Here is a 24,739-nt window from a genome sequence, read left to right on the forward strand (position 1 = left end):
CTGTTTCCAAGTAAAAAGATGAGGATTTGAACTGTAGCATCCAGCAACCGTAATCTGGGATCTGCTTTCCTTCCCACATATCATCACCTGTAATAAATGCTCTGCCCTTTGTGATACTTGTGCTGTCCGATTGCCTTCAATAGGTTTGCACAAGTGACTGGAATTTCCTGAGCAATTGTGTTGATGTGCAGGAAGAAACAGAATCCAGCTCCCTCTCCCTGAGTTGTGCTTGCTTTGCAGGAGTAAGGCAAAGAGGGCAGTAATAACCCGTCATAGTAGCTCAAATCAGAAGTTCTGACTCTGAATATGCGTGGGGAGGCAGATGTGCTGAGTGAGAAGGAGCCATTTTCACATAGTCACTCCACAGAGTAGAACCACACTAACTACAGGTCAAACAAAGACGTCCTGGAAACCTTGGACCTTCTTGAAAGTGGTTGCTTAAGACAGGATGACTATGGGAGGGGATTCTTAGGGCACGTTTCACTCGATACATATGAAAAAATGGTAATTAATGAACTCCATAAAATGATCTTGACTAAAGGAGAAAGCTATTAGCTGGCAAATAAATATTTAGATCAGTTGATGCCTTTGTTATGTCCTACTGGGCCAAATTCATGGCTGGTGCAGCTCCAGTGACTTATCTAGAATTAGACCAAGTTCAATTCAGGGTTCAATTCCGCTCTCATTGAAGTCAATGAGAGTGCTTTCATGGAGAGGTGGATCAGTCCCTAATTTGGCCCAGGCCCCATAAGTCTCACATTTTGAACTCTTTGTATAAAACTCAGCCTACTTTCTAATAACACTCCAGGGTGTGCAGATTTAGTGGCATCTGTCCATTGCTTACACTCTGCCTTCCACTCATAACTAGAGCATAGCAAATAACTGGCCTCCCATGGCCCATTATACCCGCCACCCATGGGGTTACAATTATTACTTGTATAATTCAAGATGGGTGAAAAGGAATGAAAGTCTGATGTGATAACTCCAGAATAAAGCTCATGCTATTTGACCTTCCAGGACTTCAAGACATCATGGTAGCATGAACACCCTTGGGTATTTTGTCAGTAACATTCAGGGCTGGAGAGGAGAGGCAAAGCATTCAGGTACGCAGACCCTATGCTGACAGGTGCAGTATTAGAATAGAATAGAATAGAATAGAATAGAATAGAATAGACAGTGCTACTCATTGTGCATTTGGGTGTAGGATAACACTTGTTCTCCAGCTTGGCTTGCTATGGCATTTGTATATTAGCACATTATCTTTGGGGTTTTTAAGCCTTGTGCTTATTTACATTTTTTATACACCCAGAAGTTTTCTGGCTTGGGATACTGTAGAAATAAAGCTGGGCTATTATATAATTATTATTTTATTTATTAAGGGCTTTGATTATGGAGTTGGGCCCCATTTAGGGAAGCATCAGATTCTGTGGAACAAGCATATTCCACTCAATGTTCCGAAAATCAACAGTCCATAGAGCCAAGGTGTATAATTTAGAACAGTTAGCTGACAAGAAAATCCCAGGATTCTGCTAGCATGGAAAGGGACTGAAACATCATGAGGTCAGAGTGGGTTAGCTCAGGGAAATGCATGGTGCATTGATACACTGTGTAGGATAAGAAAGCTAGATGAAAAGTCAACACAACTTTTGTATAGGGAAATCATGCCTCACCAATCTATTAGAATTCTTTGTGGGAGTCAACAAACATGCAGACAAGGGTGATCCAGAGGTTATAGTGTACTTGGACTTTCAAAAAGCCTTTGACAAGATGCCTCATCAAAGGCTCTGAAGCAAAATAGGCAGTCATGAGATCAGAGGGAAGGTTATCTCATGGATCTGTAACTGGTTAAAAGATAAGAAATAAAGGGTAGCAATACATGATCAGTTTTCACGGTGGAGAGGTAAATAGTGGGGTTCCCAAGGATCAGTACTGGTACCAGTGCAGTTCAACATATTCATAAATGATTTGGAAAAAAAGGGTAAACAGTGAGATGGCAAAGTTTGAAGATGATATAAAATGACACAAGATAATTAAGTCCAAAGCTGACTGCGAAGAATTACAAAGGGATCTCACAAAATGGGATGACTGGTCAACAAAATGGAGATGAAATTCAATGTTGATAAGTGTAAAGAAAGGCACTTTGGAAAACATAATTCCAAATATAAATACAAAATGATGGGGTATAAATTAGCTGTTACCACTCAAGAAAGGGATAGTTATCTGAAAACATCCGCTCAATGTGCAGCGCAGTCAAAAAAGCAAACAGAATGTTAGGAACCACTAGGAAAAGAATATATAATAAAACAAAAAATATAATAATGCCTCTATATAAATCCATGGTACGCCCACACCTTGAATACTGCATGCAGTTTCGGTTGCTCCGTCTCAAAAAAGATATATTGGAATTGGAAAAAGTGCAGAGAAAGGCAAGAAAAATACTTAGGGGTATGGAACAGCTTCCACATGAGGAGAGATTAAAAATACTGGGACTGTTCATTTTAGAAAAGAGATGACTAAGGGAGATATGATAGAGGTCTATTAAATTATGAATGTTGTGGAGAAAATGAATAAGGAAGTGTTATTTACCTCTTCACATAACACAAGAACCAGGAGTCACCCAATGAAATTAATAGGCAGCAGGTTTAAAACAAACATAAGGAAGTACTTCTTCACACAACGAACAGTCAAGCTGTGGAATGCATTGCCTGGAAGGCCAAAAGTATAACTGTGTTCAAAAAAGAGTTAGATAACTTCATGGAGGATAGGTCTATCATTGGCTATTAGCCAAGATGGTCAGGTTCGTAACCCTGTGTTTTGGGTTTCATAGAATCATAGAATATCAGGGTTAGAAGGGACCTCAGGAGGTCATCTAGTCCAACCCCCTGATCAAAGCAGGACCAATCCCCAACTAAATCATCTCAGCCAGGGCTTTGTCAAGCCTGACCTTAAAAACATCTGAGGAAGGAGATTCCACCAGCTCTCTAGGTAATCCATTCCAGTGCTTCTCCACCCTCCTAGTGAAAAAGTTTTTCCTAATATCCAACCTAAACCTCCCTCACTACAACTTGAGACCATTGCTCCTTCTTTTGTCATCTGCTACCACTGAGAACAGTCTAGATCCATCCTCTTTGGAACCCCCTTTCAGGTAGTTGAAAGCAGCAATCAAATTCCCCCTCATTCTTCTCTTCTGGAGACTAAATAATCCCAGTTCCCTCAGCCTCTCCTCATAAGTCATGTGCTCCAGCCCCCTAATCATTTTTGTTGCCCTCCACTGGACTCTTTCCAATTTTTCCACATCCTTCTTGTAGTGTGGGGCCCAAAACTGGACAGAGTACTCCAGATGAGGCCTCACCAATGCCAAATAGAGGGGAATGATCACATCCCTCAATCTGCTGGCAATGCTCCTACTTATACAGCCCCAAATGCCGTTAGCCTTCTTGGCAACAAGGGCACACTGTTGACTCATATCCAGCTTCTCATCCACTGTAACAAAACCAGCCCCAGGACCGACCCTTGGAGCACTCTGCTTGATACCAGCTGCCAGCTAGACATGGAGCCATTGATCACTACCCATTGAGCCCGATGATCTAGCGAGCTTTCTATCCACCTTATAGTCCATTCATCCAGCCCATATTTCTTTAACTTGCTTGCAAGAATACTGTCCTTAAACCTCTGACTGACAGAAGCTGGGAATGGGTGACGGGATGGATCACTTGATGAATTACTTTGGTCTGTTTTTCCCTCTGAAGCATCTGGTATTGGCCACTGTCAGAGACAGGATACTGGGCTAGATGGACCATTGGTCTGACCAGTATTATAGCCATTCTTATATTTTTACTCAAAGTCCAGTGATTCCAGTTCCATTCACACCTCCATCTCTCTCAGCTCTTCCTAAAATAGCTGCAAACTACTGTCCCCTAGGTACAGGGCCATTTCCCCCATAAATACACCACTGTTCTCTAAACAGTTCCCTGACTTCTGCTTCCTTTCTGAGTGGGGTTGGCAAGAGGGTTGTCTGGACTCTGCTGTGAGGACATTTGGAAGTCAAATATTTGTCTTGAAGAAGTTATTCCATAATGTGCAGCATATCGGGTTCACTTCCAAAATTCTTTAAAATTAACGTGCTTCCTGTTTCTTCAAATGTAACTGGGTCTCCATTTGAATGGGGTTTGCATTATTGTTAATGGCAATCGGTCTGATACTTCATGTGTATAGTGCCAATAGTTTATGGATGCGTATTCATGTCACTGGTTTGAAGGACCAAATGAAATTCAATATTTCCCCACAGGACCCTTGCTGGAGCCTTCCGCACTATGGGAAAGCGTGTTTGGGTTTCTATTGCTAAGTAACATATGGCTGGAAATCACTGGCTTAGCGGCGTGCCAAAAAACATCTTGTGAATGTCATCTTCCTTCCAAGCCCACACACCTACATAATCATCTGGGCTAAACAACCCACTTTAATCCAGACTAAAAAGGGAGAGAAAGTGGCCTGTATTTCCCCAAAGGGAAATCATCTCAGTCAGATAATAATCCCTAGGGAGGAGGTGGAAAAAGGGAAAGGGAAGCATTCTTTTCATCAGACAATGCTCTTGTCTTCCTGGGTTCCGCCGATGTCATTCCGAAATTAATTTCTGATTGGGAGGCAGGAGTGAGGGGTTTGGAGATCATGCTAAACCCCTCCCTACACGCACAGCCTTTCAAAGCTTATGTGGTTGGGAAGAAGGACCAGAGTTATAGACTCATAGACTCATAGGTCAGAAGGGACCATTATGATCATCTAGTCTGACCTCCCGCATGATGCGGGCCACAAAACCTGACCCACCCACTCCTGGAAGAATTCTCTCCCTTGACTTAGCTGTAGAACTCCCAAATCATGATTTAAAGATTTCTAGTCGCACAGAATCCTCCAGCAAGCGACCCCTGCCCCATGCTGCGGAGTTCAGGAGGCCGGGAGAGGAAGACAGACCTGACAAAGCAGACTGATTCACCAATGGAAGGGGGTTGGTGTGCAGCATTTATTGTGCCTAATTTCTGTGGGGGGTGTCAGTTTCCTCATATTTCACCTACGGACATTTGTATGGCAACAAAATTATCATTAAGCCTAAGAACGGCCATAGTGGGTCAGCCCAAACGTCCATCAAGCCCAGTACCCTGTCCTCTGACAGTAGCCAATGGCAGGTGCCCCAAAGCGAATGAATAGACAGGTTATCATCAAGTGATCCATCCGGTCACCCAATCCCAGCTTCTGGCAAACGCAGGCTAGGGACACCCTTCCAACCCTGCTGCTTAATATTGTGGGTGGAGCTGGTTTCAGTTGCCTAACACTTTCCATTATAAAGGATTCTTGCAACCTTTTTCTGAGAAATTCTTACACCTCCATTGTTTGCAGCAGGCCTTTGAAGTTTGCAAAGGGAAAGCCCGGGGGTTGGAAAAGTGCCTTTTCTTTGTCCCATGAAATGACATGGAGGTTTTGCTGAAATACGAACTTCTGAAAATCACCATTTTTCTTCTCTCAATTCCATTGCTCGGTGAAATTTTGGCAGCTTGCCAACACAGTAACTAAACACGACCATTCTACCAGGCCAGCGACAAACTGCATCCAAGCAGCAGCAGGCGGCTCTGAATTGGGGCATATGGGAATAAATAGCGTCTCCTTCCGCCAGTTAATGTAGTTCTGTCGCGCAAGTCGCAGAAGCTGTAGCTCTGTCTGCAGTGCTGAAGGTTCAGCGTTCACCCGTTGCTGATGGTGTATGATTTAGGGGGTAGTTACACTTGTGCATAAGGGAATTTGGTTTTACCCTTTTTGTTTAAAAAAATCTTGGGAAATTGCAAAAATATGCTGAAAGGACGTTATTTAGAATGCAAAATCAAGCAGATGACAATTAAGGTTGCACAGGCAACCTGAAATCTAGCATTTCCTAACCTTTGAATGCTTGAATTTGCAACCTAAATAAAGTTATTCTAACATGGTATTTTTCTATGTTATATATATTAAGGCTTGTAAACAGAGCACAGAACTTGGAGTCAAGACTCCTGGATTTTATTTCCAATTCTGCCCGTGATTCAGTGTCATTTGGGGCAAGTCATGTCCACTCTCCATGTCTCAGTGCCTTCATCTGACCGAAGGTGTTGATATTGCTGCTTCCTTAGCTTTGTAAAGTGCTTTGAGATCTATGGCTGAAAAGCACCATGGGAGTTTCTAAGTATTACGTGCATTTGGGAATCAGCAGAGGTTAAATTATTTGGCTCTGTTGACTTAATGGTTCTTAATATTATTAAGCATCTTTATTTCGTTTACTTAATCTCTGTTCACATTGTAGCTGTTTTGCTCGTCTTTTCTTTGTACGTGTCCTGAAGAGCCATTTGTGTCATCTATTGAAGTGTAGATTGTAAACGTGAAGAGTAGGAGAGAGCAGGTGGGAAATTTCCCAAGGGAATGTTTTCGTCAGAATCATCGAATGCGGTGCGTTCCACAGAAATGTGTCACCTTTGACAAATCTTTCGAAGGAAACTGGAAACATTTTTCCTGCCAGCTCAGCTGCCCACCGGTCAACCTCCTGGGAGGCAGGGGAGTATATTTAGTTTCAGAAATACTGAAAGATTCCTGCAGAGGGATTGTTTGATGTTTCTGAAATGAAATTTTATGAAATTTCATATTTGCAAAAATTGTAGAGATTTGGCTTTTTTGTCCTGATTCAGGACAATTTTTTCCCCAGAAACCTTGACTTTTTTCACAGAAATGAAATTCACTTACCAGGCCTGATCTAAGATTGATTTATTTGTAGTGAGTTGAAGCACAGGAAGCTTTGTATCAGGTGTGGTGCTGGAATATAGCATACATTACTAAGACAGCAGCCTCTGGAGTCAATGGTTACTGATGTTGTCCCATGAAAGAAACATTAATCTTTTAGAACCTTGATTCACCCTAGGTAACTGGATTGTTCGTGATACCCATGTAAGCAATAACTCTCTCAAAGCAAGGTTACTATGAGCAATTAACTTCACTTTCACAAGGTTACAAGTTTGATGGTAAAAGTAATAGTGTTGACATAATCTACTTAGACTTCTATAAGGCATTTGACTTAGTGCAACACAGTATTTTGATTAAAAAACTAGAATGATATAAAATTAACATGGCACACGTTAAATGGATCATAAACTAGCTAACTGATAGGTCTCAAAATGTAACTGTAAATAGGGATTTGTCATCTGGCGGGTCAGTTTCCAGTGGGGTCCCACAGGAAATGGTTCTTGGCTCTATGCTATTTAACATCTTATTAATTAACTGGAAGAAAACATAAAATCACTGATAAAGTTTGCAGATGACATAAAAATTGAGGGAGTGGTAAATAATGAAGAGGGCAGGTCACTGATTCACAGTGATCTTCTAGATCACCTGGTAAACTTGACACAAGCAAACAATATGCATTTTAAGATGTCTAAAGGTAAATGTGTACATGTGGGAACAAAGAATGTCGGCCATAGTTACAGGATATGGGTTTCTATCCAGTGACTCTGATAAAGATTTGGGGGTCCTGGTGGATAATCAGCTGAACATGAGCTCTCAGTGTGATGCTGTGGCCAAAAGAGCTAATGCGATCCTGGGATGCATAAACGGGGAATCTTGAGTAAGAGTAGAGCAATTATTCGATTTCTGTATTTGGCACTGCGGTGGAGCTGCTGCTGGAATACTGTGTACAGTTGTGGAGCCCATAATTCACAAAGGATAATGATAAATTGGAGAGGGTTCAGAGAAGAGCCATGAGAATGATTCAAGTGTTAGAAAACCTGCCTTGTAGTGATAAACTCCAGGAGATCAATCTGTTTAGCTTAACAAAAAGAAGGTTAAGGGGTGACTTGATTACAGTCTATAAGTACCTACATGGGAACAGATATTTAATAATGGGCTTTTCAGTCTAGCAGAGAAAGGTATAACACAGTCCAATGGCTGGAAGTTGAACTTAGATCAATTCAAACTGGAAGGAAGGCATAAATTTTTGCTTACAGTTTTGTTGTGGCTGTGTTGGTCCAAGGCTATTAGAGAGACAAGGTGGGTGAGGGAATATCTTTTATTGGACCAACTTCTGTTGGTGAAAGAGTCAACTGTGAGAGTAATTAATCATTGTAACAATTTACCGTGGATCGTGCTGGATGTTAGTCTGAAAGTTCTGTTCCAGGAACTATTTGGGGGAAGTTCTATGGTCTGTGCTATACAGGAGGTCAAAGTAAATGACCACAATGATCTGTTGGAATCTATGAAGAACAATGAATTTTTTAAGGGCTAGTGAAAATTTTGCTTCCCAAATGAAAACATTAGCAAGCAGTGAAAGAACTAATTAGGAGTGTGTAAAGACTGAACCCAAGAGTCAATAAACAGCAGAGACAATATTTGTTTGAAATAAATGTGGAGATCATTATAACATGAGGATGTTCAACACAAAGGGTTTAGTGTTGTGTATGCAGTAAAAGCAACCATTTAGCAAAAGTGTGTTGCTCTTGGCACAAATAGCAAAGAAATACAAAACCAAACACAGTCATGGACATTAAGATCATGGTCCAAACTATGACAGTGATACAGAAACACATGGTTCTACAACAGATTGTAAATATGCCCAATGGTCTGTGATGGGATGTTAGATGGGGGGGGGGGATCTGAGTTACTACAGAGAGTTCTTTCCTGGGTGCTGGCTGGTGAGTATTGCCCACATGCTCAGGGTTTAATTGATTGCCATATTTGGGGTCGGGAAGGAATTTTGCTCCAGGGCAGATTGGCAGAGGCCCTGGAGGTTTTTCGCCTTCCTCTGCCGCATGGGGCACGGGTCACTTGCTGGAAGATTCTCTGCACCTTGAGGTCTTTAAACCATGATTTGAGGACTTCAATAACTCAGGCATAGGTTAGGGGGTTGTTACAGGAGTGGGTGGGTGAGATTCTGTGACCTGCATGGTGCAGGAGGTCAGACTAGATGATCATAATGGTCCCTTCTGACCTTAAAGTCTGTGAGTCTATGAGATTGTGAGACTGGAAATAAAAGGAAAAAAAGTGAATTTCAAAAGACACTGGAGCTATTTATCATGTAATCACAGCAAGCATAGTCGGAGGATTAGTGGCAGAAGATGTTAATGTAGAAATGTAAGGTTGTTTTATATAGTAGACACATACGAGATTATGTGATGCCATTCAGTAGAGTATGAAATAGCAAAACAGGAAGTCCCATGTATGCTTGAATGGAAGAGCAGTCTGCAGATGACCAAATGGGTGCACAACTTGTAATTGACCAGGATCCAAAACATTTTCTGAAAGAATTTGATGTGGTGTTTAATGGACTGGGATTCAGTCAGGATATGGCACATCACATTAATATCGACTCAGAGTGTCTCCCAAACTACAGGCACACGTAAAATGCCATTAGCACAGAAAGAGAAATCAAAACGTGAATGATAAAATTAGATGTTATTGAGAGAATTCAGAACCTGAATGAGTGGGCTAACAGCATGGTTACTATAATACAACCAAACATGCTAAGGAGTGGTACAGATCCAGAAGATTTGAATAAGGCCATCAAACAGAAGTGCTATCCCATGACATTCAACCCTATAGGAGGAATAAAAGGCTCCTGAATGAAGACATCCACAAGCTCCAGACAGTGGATCAATCTCAGCAGCTGAAGAACCTACTGCAAAAGGAACTGTTTTCAAGACAGGAAGTATCAAATGGTTTTCTTGTCAGTCAAAAGCCACTGAGGGTCAGATACTGAGGATCATCTCATCTCTTGTGGGTGGGGGATGTCACCCCACCTGTCCTGGCCTCCATCCTAGACTGTCTCTATGTACAGTTTATCAGTTGGTTGTGCTAGTTTGTGGTGGTTATTTTTGTCTAATATTTTATTTTATTTGTGTTTGATTTTTCAAAAAGGAAAGGTGAAGCTGTAACAGCACTCCTGGAATCAGTGGCTACTGACACTGTCATACTTTTGTAACACTGACCCAAGTCAGCTGATTGGTGCCAGGAAATAAAGTTAAATCCTCAGCTAGGTTTTGTGCAGCATCCATTTAGTACAACGAATCCTCCAAGTAAAGGAGTGCATTGGGAGGGCAGGGGAAGCAGTGGTGTCTGTGTGTCACTCTAGGATCTCCAAATTACATCATTTTCCTGGTTATTATTTATAGACCTCAGTGCCAACTTGGGTTGCGTCGGTGTTCAGATCACGTGTATTCTGCAGTAGTTGTTGCATTTCTGTATATCGTCGTTTGGACATAGGGATAGACTGTTGCTCCAAAAAGAGAACAAAAGACAATAGTGGGACAAAGTAGTACTGTTGTACTTCTCTGCTCTTGCAGTGGTGTTTAACTGAAAGGAGGTCCAGAGGGAGACTGTTTAACCTGTACACAAAAGCAATATTCAGTCCTTCTCAGCTGCAGCGTGCTCTGTGCAGGAGACTGAAGCTGGAGCTGCCTTGTAGTGAGTATAATGTCAGGTTTGCGGTGTGGTTTGAGCTCTGAGGAAGTTTTTATACCATAGGGCCAGATCCTCATCTGGTGTAAATTGGCGTAGTGCCACTGAAGCTATGCTGAACTGGCCTGCGTTGCTTGTGATGACAATTAAATGACATCAGTGGTGACGGAGACCAGACCTGGTAGCTCTGCTGAAATATGTCCCCAAGATGCGGTCCCTAGGATGGACAGTTCACCTTATAGAAGGAAAATATCTTTATCTCAGACTTTGCTTGCTGTGCCATCCGTTAGTGTTGGATAGTTTTGTGGTCAGGGCAGCAGACTGGGAGTCAGGACTCCTGGGTTCTCTTTCAGGCACTGCCACTGACTCACTGTGAGACGTTGGGCAATCACTTCCTGTGTTCCAGTTTCCCAATCTGTAAAATGAAGATAATAGAACCTACCTCACTCTGGGCTCTGAAGCCAGATTCACTGAGTAACATTATGCCCTGACTTGAAGGCCATTGCTTTTAACGGAGATGCATTGGGTGTCATCAGGGGAGAATCTGGACAATCTCATTGCTGTTTATTAAGTGCTTTGAGATCTTTGGATAGAGTATAAGTGGAAAAGATTCTTATGACTGATATTATTCATGGGAACCTCTCTTATCCAGGGCTAATAGGGTAGCAGCGTAACCTCTTGTCCTCTTTCGAATGCCCATGAAGGTTTCCCAAACAGCATTTCAGCTTTATCTGTTTCTTTTGCCTGTTTGAACTGATGCATATCCCAGACATGGGAAGGAGCAACTGATAGAGTCAGAGGCTATTTGAGGGTCTGTCAGTGATGTAGTAATAACAGCAAACAAAACAGCTGTAGCAAGCATCACAAAAGGGTCAGGTGCCAGAATTACACTGAGGATCAAGGAATGTTCACTGAAGCATAATAGTCAGAGGTGGAAAAGAGCTGTAAGGTAAATCTAGTCCATTCCTGCTGTCCCATTTGGGAAACTGCCCTATAGTCTGTTTGCTAGTGGTTTGTGCACTCCGGCTCATATTAACTTAGGCAGTGGGGCGTCACTGCCTTTTCTGGAGAGATTACATACAATTCTAAGGCCCGGCCTACACTCAAAAATGTAGTGTAACGGTATAGCTACCAATGAACCTTCCTAGTGTTGATGCGGCTTATACTGCATCTGTTGCCAGTAGAGCTTATCCTAGTTCCCCAGGTGAAATAAGTGATACTTGCAAAAGCACTTTGATGCCATTATAACTTCATCTACACTAGGGCTTTTGCTGGTGTAGAAACGTTGCAAAAGAATCACTCCCCAACCAGCGTTACTCTACTGGCAAATATTTCCAGTGCAGACCCTGCCTAAGGGCTTTTTTATACACTTTTCAGTTTCCAACCAGTATCGATACGTGGTACAAGCCTCTAGTGTGGATGCAGCTAGACTGGCATGAGGGTGCTTATACTAGTAAAGCTTATTTCCATTAATGTACAGGAACGAGCTATACCTGTATAAGGCACCTTTATACCATTGTGACTGTGCCCACACTAAGGGCTGGACTACTTAAATCAGTACAAAAACTGTGTAGAACACACCAAGTAGCTGTCACTGCCTGGAGTTTTTGCTGTTATTCAGCCTAAATTTTCCCTTTCGTAGTTTCACCCCATAATTTCAAAGCCCCCCCCCCTCCCCAAATAACTTCTCTCCATCGTTAGCATCCATGAAATATTTTGAGACAGTTAACATCTGCCCACCCATCTTGCTGGCATTGAGCCATGCTACGCAGATCTAGTTGTGTTCATCTTTCTTCACCGCTCAGTCCCCGCTACCCCCAAGAAATATTTTTTCTCTGAACTTCCTCCAGTTTGTATACGTTGTTCTGGCCATGAAGTGCAAAGAGCTAAACACAGTATCGCAGGTGTGATTAGACCGGGAGAGACTACCTGCTCCTGGATGTGGTGTTTTGGTGCATACACCCCCAAATCACCTGGTTTTGGTGCATACATCCCCAAATCACACTGGTTTTGGTGCATACACTCCCAAATCATCTGGTTTTGGTGCATACATCCCCAAATCATCTGGTTTTGGTGCATACACCCCCAAATCATCTGGTTTTGGTGCATACACCCCCAAATCACACTGGTTTTGGTGCATACACCCCCAAATCATCTGGTTTTGGTGCATACACCCCCAAATCACACTGGTTTTGGTGCATAGACACCCAAATCACACTGGTTTTGGTGCCCTATCACTGCTCACTGGCTCAAGCTGCTGCTGTGGTCTTTTGAAGCAAGCACAGCTGCAGCTGGTGTCATCTCTAATTTGTTTATTTTTGCTGGCGTGCTGGGCAAGCATTAATCTGCTTTTAGAACTATGTCCTAACCACTGCTAGTATCCGTTCAGTTAGCCAGTCAGCGGTGCCAGCGTCATTCTGACAGCAGCTGAAGGAGTCTGTGACCATGTAGACTGCAGTGTAGTGATGCTCTCATCCGCCTGCGGTTTCACATCCAAAGCAAGGAGGGACATTACTGCACGTGATCTGCCAGTGGGACACAAATCAAGGCTATTGGAAACTGCAGGCAGCAGCTTTTCCTTATCTCACAGCCATCTTCCACAGCAGTTTCTTTGCAGTGCCCTCAAACGCCCACCCTTTCTACTCTGCTCAAGCCCAAGAGAAAATGAGCTGCTTACATTTCTTTTGAAAGTTGTCTTTAGAGAGTTTCAAACTCATGGTTTACAGGTTGCAATAGGGTAGACCAGCTGTTCTCAAACGTTAGCAACCCAAGGACCCCATTTCGATTTTAAAAGTTTTGTGGACCCCGAAGCCAGCTTGTAATTTTCCTCGGGGGTGCTCAACCACCACTCAGCCCTAGGCCCCACCCCTACTCCACTCCTTACCCCCGCCCCACCTCTTCTCACCCCTGACCCCTCCTCTTTCCGCCCCTCCCCCAAGCACGCCCCCTGCCCGCTCCTCCCCCTCCCTCCCAGCACCTCCTGCATGCCACTGAACAGCTGTTCTGCGGCGTGCAGAAGGCGCTGGAGGGAGGAGAAGGAGTTGATCAGTGGGTCCAGTGGCCCCAGGCATGCTCATGAACCCCCTGAATTACCCTTGCGGACCCCCAGGGGTCCATAAACCCCAGTTTAAGAACCGCTGCAGTAGATGACAAAGATGAGAAATCTAGAGAGAATTCTGTTTAATGGGAGCAATTAGTCCATCAGCAACCATAACTGTCAACTAATGCCAGTTTCTAAACTGGCAGAAATGATTTCATGTGTTTTCACTATGTCAGGAGCAGTGAGACTGGCTAACAGTGCTGCTGGCTAACATACAATTAATGAGAATCCCATTACATGGAAGCATAGAGGAGGCCCAGAAGTCAAGGATTCTACAGAAATTCTAACATTTCCCTGCTTTCAGTACACTTCTCCTAAATTGTTGCATAGAGTTATTCTGCCCTATTAAACAGCGATTACCTTCAACCTTAGAGGTGGCTGCATTTCAATGGTGAATAAAGCAATTCCTCTGTAGAGTGCTTAGGGAGCCTTCAGGATGAAAATGCAATCTACAATTAATATCACTGAGTGTAGAAATAATAATATCTGGCACGTATATAGCACTTAACATCTTCAAATCTCTGAGCATACATTGATTAGTCACTATTAGCTGATTTTAAATACTAATAACCGTGTGTCTTTAGCTGGGTAGCTCTACTGCTGTAATGTAATTGTTGTTTCCATTTGTTAGTACTATCCTGCTATTACTTTTTAATGCTTTCAAACAGTGCCAGTGTAATTTATTGTGGCAGCCTAATATAAGGACAGGATCTTCTTTTAAAATGTATTTACATGCTTTCCCCTGTCATGAATAGCAAATTAATGTGAAATGTCAATGCATCAAAAAGATAGCAACGCATAGAAAACAATACTGTTTGCTAAGGGCCATTAGCTGAGAAGCTCCTAAATAAGGTTGTGAAATTAATACTAATAGCACTAGTGATTATACTGTGGCTTTCTCTCCAGTCTTAGTTGTTTGCATGAGAAATGTTTTAGAGGGTTAAGGGCCTCAAAAGCAGTTGTATGCATGTGGAAAGGTTTTCTCTCCTGGGCTTGGCCTGACATCTTCATGGATGGCGTAGTATCAGATATAGCAATAACCGTCATTGCCGTATGTAAATAGCCGTTGACATCTTTAATGTGCTAACAGCATGTTCAGTAATGAATGAAGACAGGGCCCAATCCTGCATGTCTCACTCGATGAAGTAATCCTACTACTTCTGTGGCATGACTCACGGGTGAGGTCAGCAGGACCTCGTCTTTTATATGACGGTGTCAGACCATCACAGGTAACCCTGTGTGGTGATGTCATCCCAGTTAGAATTCTGCTGCAAAACCTGGGGAATAGCTTTTTTCCCCCTCCCACTGTGTCTTCACTTTTTACCAGGTGTCTGAAACAACAGTAAGGCCTGATCAAGCAGTCAGGGTGGGGAGGGATGGTCAGGGAAGCTTGATCAAGAAGCCCAAGTGGAACTCAAATAAATTAGCTTTCAATAAACGCCAGTTTGCCAGTCATAAAGATTCTTTTCTCTGCCAACACAGGGGTTCTGGGATGACTTCTCCTAAGATACAGGCCATTCTTTAAGCCTCTCCACGTGAGGCTACATGGTCTAAAATGGGTTTATCTTCCTGGCAATCGTGTTTTTGGGGGGTGAGGTGCACCCATATGGGCCACTCTGGTCAAAGGCAGCAGCTATGTTTAATGATCTCATAGTTGTTTTCTAACGGGACTCAGCTAAAGCAGGATCATCACTGAAATATTCAGTGTCCAATAGATTGTTTTCACTTGGGCCTTAGCAACTACAGAACTATCTACCAAGGGAACACAATAAACCCTTCTCTTTTTTATTTCTCCTGAGTGGCGACTCCCAGTCGCGTACTCTGTCTCCCAGTCCAGGCTACCCCCTTTAAATAGATAAACCAAACCCTGTATTTGGAATGAATTAAGCACTGAATAACGCCAGAGACCAGCCCCTGTTATATGTTACCAAAGGAAGATGAAGTTACATAGACTTTGAGAATGCAGTTCTATGTATTCTCAGTACATAAAAAGCTCATAGAATGGCCACTGCAGAATTGAGAGACGTGTGTTGTTTTTCCAAGTGATTACATTGTCATTTGTGCAGAAGAGGCACCATCAAGGGCAGCAAGGTCTAAAATTAGACCCATCAGATTTTATGTGGTCTGCAGATACATGTGTGCCCGTCTTGCCATCTCTCCATTCTGTCTTGGTGGGCAGATGGGACTGAAACGTATAAGGAACCTGATCACTGTAGTGCTCCAGAGAGCAAGCTGTATTTTTAATGTTGTAACCCTGTCTGACATCAAATTAAAGGGCAAATCCTTCCCTGTCCTTTGCTTCTACAGAGAGCCCCAGATACAGTGATAGCAGTGCAGTGTGCTGTGGCTAGGGGTAGGAGCATGGAATTCAGTGGATACACCAGCCTCCCCCACCCCCACCCCCATAATGTGTGTGTGTGCATACAATTTTTGTAGACGCTCCTGAACATTGAAGCTGCACTGGTGTCTGTGACACCACCTGTGGGGAAATTTAATTTCCCTCAATCCCTCCCTTTAGCTAAAACCAGCCTTGTGATCATTAGAGGGCCTAACTGCAATCAGGCTCCAGTTGTTCTTGGCACCATATTAACACATAATAGAAGACAGTTCCTGCCCCAAAGAGCTTACAGTCTAAATAGACAAGACAGGAAAAGGGGGGACGAAAGGAAATATTGTTCCTACTTTACAGATGGACTTGAGATTTGCTGGTGAGTGGCCCAGATGGGATGATGGGATTGTTTTGGTGTTGCTTTTTCAGTGGCTAGTGCTTGATTCATGACCGAGTGAAAATTTGTAATAATACATTTATAATAGACTTTCTTTTGGGGCTAGGTCCAATTTGTCTGACTTCAGTCCTGTTCATCTGAGATATTTGCCCCTTGAGGTTTGATTGGAGATCAGGGAGTAGTGTCTACAACACACATATTTCAATATTATAGGAGGGAACTGTGAGTCAGGAGTCCAAGTTCCCATACCCAGCTCAGCCTCTGACTTGCTGTGCCCAATTTCCCACCTTGTAAAACTGGGATTATAAAAGGAGATAGTGAGGCTTACTTGGTTATGAACTGATTTGAGCTCCTAGTTGACAGCTGTCTGGAAATGCCATGAAATATATTTCTTAATGTTTTGTACTATAATAATACTTAGCAATGCATTTATTAAAGATCTGGAAATGGGGTTAATTAGGAGGCAAAATTTGCAGATGGCACAACATTAAATAGGTTAGTCATTACCAGAGAAAACTGTGAGCAACTTCAGAGGAGCAAAAGTCAGGTTAATGGGCAGCATGATGACAGGTGGAATGTAGTGCTGATAAATGCTAAGTAGTGCATATTGGAGGCAATAATTTGAACTACTCATTCACCTTACTGGGTTACCTGAGCATCATTGTGGGCAACTCAGTGATGATCTCTGCTCAGTCTACAGTAATATTCAAAAAACAAACAAAATGAAAGGCAACAAATTCAAAACTGATAAAGGAAATACTATTTCACCCAGTGCACAAGTAATCTGTGGAACTCATTGCCACAAAACATCATGAAAACCAAAAAGCTTAGCAGTATTAAACAAGGAATTACACATTTATATGGCTAACAAACACATCCAGAGCTAAAATAGTCAATATTACAAATTAAACAAGAATTGCAACAGGGATATAAATCCTCATGCTTTAAGGTAGCAGCCAATCTCCAAGAGCGTTAGGAGGAAACTTTCTCTGCGAGAAGATTGTCCCATAACTGCCCATTGCAGGGTTTCTAGCAGCCTTCCTTGAAACATCTCGGGCCTGTGTTATGCTGGAGGTCAGAGGAGATGGTCTTAATCGTCCTTCTGGTGTTAAAATCTATGAGTCTGGCACTTGCCACTACAGCTGAAAGGATACTGGCCTAGGTATCCCAGCTATGGCAATTCCTGTGTTCGGAATCATATCTGTAGTAGCCACGTGAAGTCTAACATGTGCATGTTTCTCAAGCAAGGGTTACTTTCTAAAATGCAATAATAAGCTCATCCTTCATCTTTCATTTTGTTGCTTTAAAGGGGCCCTTTCCAAGCTTAGACTGACCAAACAAGGGTCATGTAGCCTCACAGGTTTCAAATCCTTTCAACATGGTGTGGAAACCATGGCACCATCGGAGATTTCAGTTGCTTACTGTAGGATTATGAGTTCCAAAGCACTCTGGAAAAGAAGCACAAACTTGCTGACACAAACTTAAACTGTGAGTAGTGGAGGAGTCTGGTTACAGTAAATGCTACGGAGCAGGAAGGTCCCTTGTTGAGGGTAAACCCTTAAGTGAAGTGGTCTGTCATTGATTTGTCTGTCTGATGCAAATTATGTGAACATAGACCCACAAAGAAAGGCAGCAGTGCCTCCTAGGGTGGTAATTACCTCCACAAACATGTCACTCTCTCGGTAGCAGTTACAGGGCATTTTCAGCAGCCATCTCTGGTTCTTTGGCACACTTTATTTGGATTGGTTGGTTTTGGTTTTGTTTAGCTTGTTTAAGGTTCTCTGTTTCTCTGGCCCCCGTCAAGACATACTAAATGAGCGGGACAGGAAGCCCTTCCTTCTAGGCGGACTCAGCCTCAGTGAGTGTCAGATAAGCTGCAATGTCTAATTTCAGATCAAATTGTGTGTCACTTTGTCCAGGAGAAGTCAGCCACTGATATCATTCACGAGGCTAACAAAGGGGCTACTGGACACAAAGGAGCAGAGAGTCCTGTGGCAGCTTTAAGACTAACAGATGTATTGGAGCATAAGCTTTCGTGAGTGAATGCCCACTTCGTCGGATGCATGGACACAAAGGAGTTACTCAAACAGCTCTATGTGAGAGCGTGATAAAGGATAGCACAAGTACATGGCTGATAAAGGAGCAATTTTGTTTTTGAAATGGCAATATGATTATTACACAATATTACACAGAATAATGACAAAAAGAATTGAATAGCAGGAGGCAGCATGGAAAACGGTTAAAGCAGGGGACGGGGAATCCAGACTCCCAGCTCTTCCACTGAATCACTGAGTGAATGAACAAGAGCCACTGGACAGCTTTGTCTACTGCTTTTGAATGCCTTAGTTTGGGGTTATGTAAAAGTACAGATTTATCAAACCTCTTATATGGATCTGAAACATGGACGTTGCTTAAACAGGAGGCTGGAGACATTTCATATTCATTGTCAGCAGCGACTACTGGGCATAAGATGGTTTGATTTTATCAGCAATAGGGATGTGTTATTGAGAACTGGTCTTGAGAGGATTGAAGTCGTCATCAGTCACCGCTGGCTGGCACTTTTTGGTCATGTAGTCCCCTTCACAGATAAAGTCCCCTCACCTGAAGTTCTGAAGATCAGACTTGAGGTCAGGAGGAGACATTGCCCAGCCACAGACAGGGAGTGTTCACATGGTCATCCAGGATTAATTTGACTGCACCAGGTCAGTAATAATCCTGTGCAGCTTTTAGATGTCTGAAATAAAGTCGTACAATTTGGCCATTGACATTTGGTGCGACGGACCCTCGCTGTCTCATCATGTTGTTAGTTTTAGGTGTCTAACTGGAGACACTTAGGTATGCTGGGCACCCAAAATTAGTAGATACTCTCCAGATACTGGCTTCACGTAGGCCAATGCTCGGTACCCCTTGCAAAATAGCTAAAGTATACTGATTGCCCTAATATCTTCAGCGTTACCTTTGTAAGTAGATGGCATTACCCCAGTAGTCCTTATGCTAGCGGTATCTCAAATAGACCTCTAATATCATGGTATCGTTCATTGCTTATCAAAGAATCTGTAAAGATGTAGTGGCCCGTTATGTGCCTGTGTCACAGGGAGGTAGTGAGAACATCAGTAAATGTTCATAAGGTGCTGCTATTTCAAAGCATGTCAGATGGCAACTCCTCCTCAGCCCTGGTTTGAATAAGCAACCGTGACATTTCCAAGTATCCCCAATCTTCCCCACTTCCTGTCAAAAAAAAAAAAAGGAGATCATCGATTATCATGAAACTATGTGTTTGACAATGTTTCAGTGTACTGCACAGCTCCTTCTAAGGAGAAAGGATGCGGGACTGACAGAATTACTCTGTCGTGACCTGAAAACAAATTCTGCTTTATGTTGAGAACAGTCACTGCTTACCATTTTTTTACTGGTAACTTTTAGATGACTGTGCCTGGGAGTACTGGTATTCTCAATATTCGAGGCTAGACTGGATTTTCTGTGGACACCCATTTTTTCTCTTGCTTCCTCTGTTTTTGTTCCCTGGATCTACCTAAGGCTATGTCTACACTGAAATTGCTACAGCAACACAGCTGCAGAGCTGCAGTTACACCGTTGTAGCGCTTCAGCGTAGATATTCACAACGGCAACAGGAGGGGGTTCTCCTTTCACTGTAGTTAATCCACTTCTACAACAGGTGGTAGCTGGATTGAGAGAAGAATTCTTCTGTCACCCTAGTGCTGTGTACGTGGAGGGTTATATTGGCTTTACTATGTGTCTCAGAGGTGTGATTTTTCACATTCCCTGAGCGACATAGCTCAGTCAACCTAACTTTTTAGTGTAAACCTGTCCCTAAGTGCTTGTCTACATGGGGACATCAAGAAAAGTTAATTCAAATTAAATAAAGGTGTGAATTCGAAGTGGATTAGTTAAACTGCATTGTGTGAACACACTCATTCAGAATTAAAGTGGCCTTCATTTCGTTAATTTAAAAGTGAATTAAACTAAACCAAATTAAGGCCACTTTAATTCTGAATAACAGCATTCACACAGGCATTTGATGTGGTTTAGCTGATCCACTTCTAAGGTCACACCTTTAGTTAATTTGGATTAATTTTCCTGAACCTCCCCATGTAGACAAGCCCTAAATTACTTCTATGGCCACTCATTGATGTATCTGAGCATCTCACTATCTTTTAAACATATTTATGTTCAGAACACTCCCATGAGGTAGGGAAGTATTGTTATCCCCATTTTACAGGTGAAAAACTGAGTCAGGAAAGACTACGTGATTTATCCAAGTCTATAGCAGTGCAGGGAATTAAACCTAGGTCACCCTAGCCACTGACCCAACATTGTCAGACCGCTTCAGTACTCAGCTTTGAATTCCTCTGGGTTTCTATAGTACAAATATTTTGTAAGGTTAATCACACCTTCATTTAGCTAAGCACCCAAGCTACTCGTGACAAAGTAGCTCCATGCTGCCATTCCTGCTCCATTCCTCTTCAATGCTGATGACATTTTCCCCTTTGTAGTTTTGACGTTAGTCTTTGTTGACCAAGATATTAAAAAGTGAGTAGTGGCTTGGGGTGATTCAATCTGTGGGTTCCCCACTTGAGACTCTTTAAGGAGCCTTGGTTTTCAGAGAGTGGATGCTTTGCATTTTCTGAAAATCAGATCTTTTCAAGGTGCCTCAATGGGACACCCAAAAATTGAGGCACCCAAAATCACTAGTCACTTTTAAACTCTTGGTCTCTTATTATTGTATTTATCTGATGAGATCAATTTGATGTTTCTCTGCTCGTCTTCCATTTGCTGAACTGCAAGAGGCAGGCGACTTCTGTGACTCTCACAAATATTACTCATACCCACCTCACAATAACTGTCCCATTGTGCTAATGGGTGGACTGAAGGCACATGACTTTATAATAAGAAGGAAGGATCTACAATCGAATACTTCAGGCAAACATTGTTCCTCACTCTGAGCCAGTGGGGAAGGAACCTGGGGCCTTGAAGCCTAATTTTCTGTGCTAGCACAATGTGTTACAGAATTCGATTTTTCTTGTCTCTGATATATTTTGGATAAGTTTTGTCCCCAAATCCCAGCTAGAATTCTGCGCACGGGCCACAGGTTTCAGAATGGCATCTTGGTAACTTTCAAGTTGGATTTTAAAGTTATCCCTTTGAAAATTTAACTGTGGTTTATCTGGGAGATAGGTGATTATCGAAGAGAAGCTATTTTAGACGGTATAGTAGAAAGTCATGCATATTTTTGGATATGTCTGAAGAAGCGGCTGACAGCGATACAGCTCACAGTTTTCGGGAAGATGAGATAGATTGTGAGGCAAATAATTGGATTATGGTCAACTCCCCCAGTTTGCCTGGATTTGTGAGTGGGGAGGGCACTAGGAAGTTCAGATCACCCTGTAGCTCTATCAGATATTTTGCTAATTGCCTCAATGGACATGAGGGAAGGGCAGCTGTAGATTATTAAACCTTATTCCAGAGGGAGAGGCGTTTGACTCAAATGGGCTTAAGAGCTGGAACATATTTTGTGTTTAGCCTAATTATTCATAGCTGGTGACTCTGAGTAAATTGCTAGTTCAACCTTTCACCTCTGGTGTCAATAACGTGCTGAATTAATTTAGGAAAGTTATTACTTCTTTTGAGGTGGGAATCTTTTTTTTTTTATCATGACACCTGTTGCTCATAGGTACAAATCAAACGAAGAGTATGTGTATGTGCGAGGCCGCGGAAGAGGGAAGTATGTATGTGAGGAATGTGGAATTCGCTGCAAGAAACCCAGCATGCTGAAGAAACACATTCGCACGCACACAGACGTCAGGCCATACGTCTGCAAGTACTGTAACTTTGCATTTAAAACCAAAGGTAAGAGACAGTCAGCTCCTAGCTCCTCTTCTTAGTGTATTGACTTACTGATCAAACCTACGGGGGGCACTAGTAACAGGGAAGGAAGGGCCTTCCTTGATTCTGGAAAACCCTAGGATTTGGTGGGGCGGTGGCAGGAGAAATCTGTAATTGGCTGAAATTGTATGAACTGAACAATGCTGTGTTATGCTCGAATGCACCCTGCTGAGTCACTGCAGAAAGCAATATCCTTACTGAAGAGTTCACCTGCAGCATAGCAGCTGTCTGTGTTTCTATGATCCAGTCTGTGTTTCTAAAGAAAAAGGTCCTGAAGCATGTTCCAATAGTGACTGGCGACCATTGCAAATGATTTAATTGAACAGCATCTGGCTGTGTAGGGCAACACCTTCGATTTGGGGTTCAAACACAGTCTCATCACTTGGTTGATGATCTCTGGGTGGCTCTTCATGCTAGTGCTCTCAAAGACAATATTTGTGCTGTGTATTATCCTCTTTCCCCCTTGCATGTGGCTGCAGCAGAATATGCATCATCTCAAATCAGTTCTTCCCAGAAGATCATGCTTTCTAACAGGAAGCTTGCTATTGACGCACATGAGGATTTGCAACATTTCCCACCCCTAGCACACCCATCGCTAACCTTCCCCAGCAAACACACCCATCGATGTCTTAATTCACACGATCAACTGTAATCCATCATGTGTGCTCTGGGAAAGTGACAGCACGGGAATGTTCTGCCAGATGTGTAAAAATCCCCAGCTCAACAGCTTCACCGTGTGTCTGGAAGTAATGCAAGCACACAGAGTAAAATTCTCAATGGGCCTAAGTGACTTAAATTAAATTAATGGAGATTTCCTAGAACTGGAAGGGACCTTGAAAGGTCATCAAGTCCAGCCCCCTGCCTTCACTAGTAGGACTAAGTACTAATTTTGCCCCAGATCCCTAAGTGGCCCCCTCAAAGATTGAACTCACAACCCTGGGTTTAGCAGGCCAATGCTCAAACCACTGAGCTATCCCTCCCTTTAAGTGCTTAAATACCATGAAATGCCAATGGGTTGTAGGCACTTGTATCATTTAAGTGCTTTTGAACATTTTACCCATAGCCACCTCTTCTGAAAGAGATTATAAATTTTGCATGGGTTCTGTTTCTTTAATTGTGGCATGAGAGAACAATCAGTGACCTTTGAAAGCCATTGTAAATAACCCAGAAAGCTGGACCATACTTCTAAGAAATCCCCACACTTGGTCAACCAAACAATGTTTGGGACACAATCAAGCACAGTTAACTGATTATGCAAATGGGCTCTCTGCTCCAGGGGGCACTTGATTCATCAAGTCCTCGAATATTGAAATAGGCTGAGTGGACAATACCCAGTGCTGGTAGCTTTGCTTGTCCACTCAGCTGAAGATAGGTTGATAATCACTGGAAATGTGGCAGCACTGGGGAAATAATTAATTTGAACCTAAATTCTCCTTTCAATGCACATAGCAGATCTAAGTTCCTGCTTTCCCCATGCCCCTGGAGCTCCTAGGTTTATCTTCAGACTCATTTCACCTTTCTTTTTCTACTTATTCATTGCCTTCTTTCTCTTTTCCTCTTGCTTTGTTCCTCTCCTCTGAGGTTTTCCCTTGAGATGGGAGAAGTCTCTTTAGCTGTTGTCCTTTCTTGCCTCCTACTTAATTTCTGTCAGGCTTTTCTTTGGTATGCTGGAATCAAACCATCGTTCTTACCATCTCTCCAGCTGCTTTCTCTTCCCACAACTATGCCATCCTGAAACATAGAAGCCTTCAGTATATGAAGTAGCCATTTTGAAAGGGGCTGTCGCCTAAAAGGTCTTTCCCCCTTCAAAAAAACCTCTTCAGCTTCAGCAAGAAACCAGTGAGAGGGTGGAAGTCAGCATGGAGGAAAACAAATGCTAGGGTTTAAAGGCAAAACTATTGTATCTCCCTTCAGTTACATGAATGCATAGATCATAAATTGGAGTGGTCAGAACTCTTGTGGATCTACAGGCTTGTGAAATGCAGTTTGTGTTGATAACCTCAAAATTGCTTGAAAATTGATTCCTTGCTGGAAGTGGCGTTAGAGTGAGAAAGCTGGGTATGTAAAATGGACACTTTTTTACTCAGTATAACTGCTCCTTATGCATCTCTGAGTCACAGCTGCTTGCTTTACTGATGCAGACATGCAGGATTCAACAGGAGAGCCTGAACATGGACCAGCAACATGATCATTGGCTAAACTCCATTTGAGGAATCTTTGTGACTGGTGACAAGTCCAAGGCACAAAGTACCCAGCTTGACTCTCAGATCCCAGAGGGAGTTTCCAGGACTGGTGGTTACAAAGCTCATCTTTAATACTTCTAAACTGAGTGCATTTGGGTCCTGATTTCACAAATAACCTCTCTGTTCTTTGGTGTGGTTTTGTAACTGCAATTAATTGCAGAGTGCAAGCTACCTGGGTGCACCTGCAAAAATGCAGGCCGAGTAGAAGCCCTTTTAAAAGCCAGTTCTCTAGGTGTACTTTTGACCTTCAGTATAAAACACAAGAGGGATATCTATAGAGCTGTCTTCAGTTCAGCTATTGTAGGTCTCCT

At 42.7% G+C, this 24,739-nt stretch overlaps 1 protein-coding gene across 9 annotated transcripts in view; it reads left to right on the forward strand.

Moving 5' to 3' along the window:
* Positions 1 to 24,739, forward strand: part of HIVEP3 (HIVEP zinc finger 3) — a 430,983-nt gene that overhangs the window by 377,362 nt on the left and 28,882 nt on the right. For 8 of the 9 annotated variants that reach the window (XM_065576909.1, XM_065576910.1, XM_042857345.2 and 5 more), the window contains one exon: positions 21,974 to 22,149. In XM_065576909.1, the coding sequence (XP_065432981.1) occupies positions 21,974 to 22,149 (176 nt within the window). Of the gene's footprint in view, positions 1 to 21,973; positions 22,150 to 22,175; positions 24,244 to 24,739 lie in introns of those variants that run through there. The other variant, XM_065576913.1, reaches the window with a different exon arrangement.

The sequence above is a fragment of the Chrysemys picta genome, chromosome 23 (assembly GCF_011386835.1).
Source record: "Chrysemys picta bellii isolate R12L10 chromosome 23, ASM1138683v2, whole genome shotgun sequence".
Classification (NCBI taxonomy): Eukaryota; Metazoa; Chordata; order Testudines; family Emydidae; genus Chrysemys; species Chrysemys picta.